The 3,384-nt window shown below is 32.4% G+C and overlaps 1 protein-coding gene across 1 annotated transcript; it reads left to right on the top strand.

Annotated features, from left to right (window-relative positions):
* The first annotated feature begins 700 nt into the window (after positions 1 to 700).
* On the top strand, positions 701 to 2,793 carry LOC104897423 (RING-H2 finger protein ATL46). The gene has a single exon (XM_010684295.4). The coding sequence runs from the start codon at positions 1,343 to 1,345 to the stop codon at positions 2,525 to 2,527; it is 1,185 nt and encodes a 394-aa protein (XP_010682597.2). The 5' UTR covers positions 701 to 1,342; the 3' UTR covers positions 2,528 to 2,793.
* Positions 2,794 to 3,384: the final 591 nt, after the last annotated feature.

Here is a 3,384-nt window from a genome sequence, read left to right as displayed (position 1 = left end):
ATTGTATTTATGTGTTCAATAAGTTTTAGTCGGGTCATTGGGGTGATCAGATTTTTCACACTCTAATTTTTTTATACTCCAAAAATATAATAAAAAGGAAGGTAAGAAGAACTTAAGCACTTTTCTTTTTGGTGTTAGAAAGCGACTAAGCATAATCATGATTTAGAAAAAAAATTGAGAACATGTCTTGAGTAGTATGAGTACAATTGAACTATATAACATCCACAAACTTCCTCCGTCCCATAATATAGTGTCTACTTCATTTTAGGTGGGTTAGACTTTAAAATCTTTGACCAAATATTCTTTTTAATATATACAAGAAAACATACTCATATGGGATCTTGTTAGATTCACTTCAATATGTAGTTTCATAATAAGGTATTGAAGATATCAATATCAAAGGTCCATATTGAAGACCGTGTAAAAAATAAATGAACACTATATTATGGGACAGAAAGAGTACAATATACACCTACAAATCTTTACCAACTAGACTAGATGACATTTAGATATAATATATACCCATTAAACTTTATCAACTAAATTAGATGACATCCATTTAGCATCGATTCGTTTTTTAAAAACCATTTACAAGTTTACCAATCAACCCTTGTATATGATGAAGTACAAGAATGGGTGGGCCTAGTCCATTCCCATTGGCTCATCATCAACCTCTCTTTTTTGAAGCTCCCACAAACTTCTACATGCGTTGCTCCTTGTGCCCCTCAACACAAGTAAGTTGAACTTTTGATTTTCCCCAACTTTTTCTTCCACTACAATATTTTTTTTTTTCAAAAATAGAAAAGAAAAAAAAAAGGAACCAAAAGAACCTAAACCAAAGAGTGAGAGTGAGAAACTAAGAATCTTAAAAAGCAGCAAAACCCCATTAACATTTTCTAGGGTTCTCTACATTTCACTTCTACCCAAATTAATTGAAGTTCTTCAAGAGTAACAAGAAGAAGACTTTGCTCCAATTTGTCAAGTGTACTTGCAAAAATTGAGGTAGGTTGAAAATTCACCCCAAAATTTCAATTTTTTCCTCTAAATTTGACTTGGGTGTAGTTTTTTTTTTGTTTTGTTAAAGAACTAGAAGCCAAGTACTGAGGACAAAAGTACTTTCGAGCTTCCAAGTTTCCTCCTTTTTATGGCAAATTGTTTGGTTTTTTAAATTTTACTCTCATATGAAGTCAAGATTTAATTTTTAACCTTACTTTAGTTGCTTAGTTTTTCTGGGTTACTTGCAATTGCACCCAAAAAAGTTGGGTTTTCCAAATTAAGATCTATTTCTGGTTATAAATCAAGAATTTAAAGATGGGTTCTTGAAAAAACAAACTTTAAATTTATGACATTATGTTGTGATGTCACTATATATAAGGTAAAAATCTTAAGTTTGGGTTATGCCCAATTTGTTAAAATGTCATTGGTTCAATCTTCATCTTGGTCATCTTCAATTAACCACAATTTTTTTCAAAGAGATACAACTCCACAATCTCCACCATCTTCTTCTTCTTCTTCATCATCTGGTGGAAAAATTAGTCCTGCAATTTTGTTTATTATAATAATTTTAGCTGTAATCTTTTTCATATCTGGTCTTCTTCACTTGTTAGTTAGATTTTTTATAAGACAAAGATCTTCTTCTTCTTCTTCCTTTTCACAATCTAATAGATACCCTGATAACATCTCAAGTTCTGATGCACAAAGACAATTGCAGCAACTTTTTAACCTTCATGATTCAGGGTTAGACCAAGCTTTCATTGATGCTCTTCCTGTGTTTCAATACAAAGAAATTGTGGGTTTAAAAGAGCCATTTGATTGTGCTGTTTGTTTGTGTGAATTCTCTGAGCAAGACAAGCTAAGGTTGCTACCTTTATGTAGTCATGCTTTTCATATTGATTGTATAGACACATGGTTGCTATCCAATTCAACTTGTCCACTTTGTAGGGGTGCCCTTTACACCCCAGGACTCGGTATCGAAAACCCGGTTTTCGATTTCGACGATTTGAGGGATGAAGATGGGATTGATGGTTGTTTAGGTCAGAAGTCAATTGAGATTGAAATTGTGAGTGACAAAAAAGTGTTTCCTGTGAGACTTGGTAAGTTTAGAAGCACAAATAATGAAGTGCAACAAGAACAACAACAAGTGTTGGAGACCAAAGAAAGAGATGTAGGTGAAACTAGTAGTAGCAATTTGGATGCAAGAAGGTGTTTTTCAATGGGTTCATACCAATATGTTGTTGCTGATTCAGTTTTGCAAGTTGCTTTATGCCCAAATAGACCTTCAAATGAAGGTGCTGATTTGAAGATTATCAAAGGAAGGAATGGTCAAAATGGGAATTTCAGTTCTAATATTGGGGATGCTGAAGCTAGAAAGATTAATATTGGTACCAAAAAAGAAAGTCTTTCTGTATCTAAGATATGGTTATGGTCTAAGAAAGACAAATTTCCAAATTCTACAAATACAGATTTTAGTGGTTTTCCTGTTGATATGAACTTGCCTTGGACTGATAGAAGTCAAGCCACAAAATGAAGGTATTCACTACTTTTTTTTTTCCTTCAAACTTTTTATCATGTTATCTTGACTCACCTACATACTAAAGTTCTTAGATTAGACTCTTGCTTCTTTTTCTTTTTGCCTTTTTTTCTCCTTTTTTTTTTTTTTTGATGTGAATTATGCTCCTTTATATCTGAACTTTTAGGCTAATGACAGTGTAACTTTATCTTTTAATGAAGTTAAATACAAGCTTTTGTTGGAAGAAATTGTTTGCATATTTGGCCAATTTTTTCCATTTCTTATGTTGATGATGACACATTTTGTGTGAGGCTTTAAGTTTCTACTTTGTTTTGAGTCCTTTTCTTGTGGAGTGTTTGGTTATGCAGATTATATTTTCTCATTGTTTGGTTTGTAAACGGCGGAAAATCGTTTATCAAATGGTGGAAAATAGTTATTTTGATGATATTTTCCTTCGAATAGGAAAGAACGCTATGCAAGGAACTAAACATTGGAAGACTAATCTAAGATTTTGTTTTCCCTTGTAATTTTTCTCATTCAAAATTATTTTTGATTTAATTGTTATTTCGTCCAACCAAATAGAGCTTTCTTATGAATTTCTATGATGCTGGGTGCTTCATTAACCATGTCAGATTCTCGACACTTAAGATGGAGAATCGGGGATCATGGTAATTATAACACTTGTATACTTGTATGTGTGGCATCAGTATTCTAAATAACATAGGTTTTTCATAGGTTTTTTTTTTTGGATGTAAATGGGTGCACTGATGTAGATCGGAATTCGATCTTACGTCTCAAATACCACCTTTATAAGACTTTACCAACTAAGCTAGATGATATCCCCGTCAAAAAAAAAAAAGAAAAGCTAGATGATA

Source organism: Beta vulgaris, chromosome 6 (assembly GCF_026745355.1).
Source record: "Beta vulgaris subsp. vulgaris cultivar EL10 chromosome 6, EL10.2, whole genome shotgun sequence".
Taxonomy (NCBI): domain Eukaryota; kingdom Viridiplantae; phylum Streptophyta; class Magnoliopsida; order Caryophyllales; family Amaranthaceae; genus Beta; species Beta vulgaris.
Note: the sequence above shows the minus strand (reverse complement) of the source record. Positions and strands in the feature narration are given on the sequence as shown.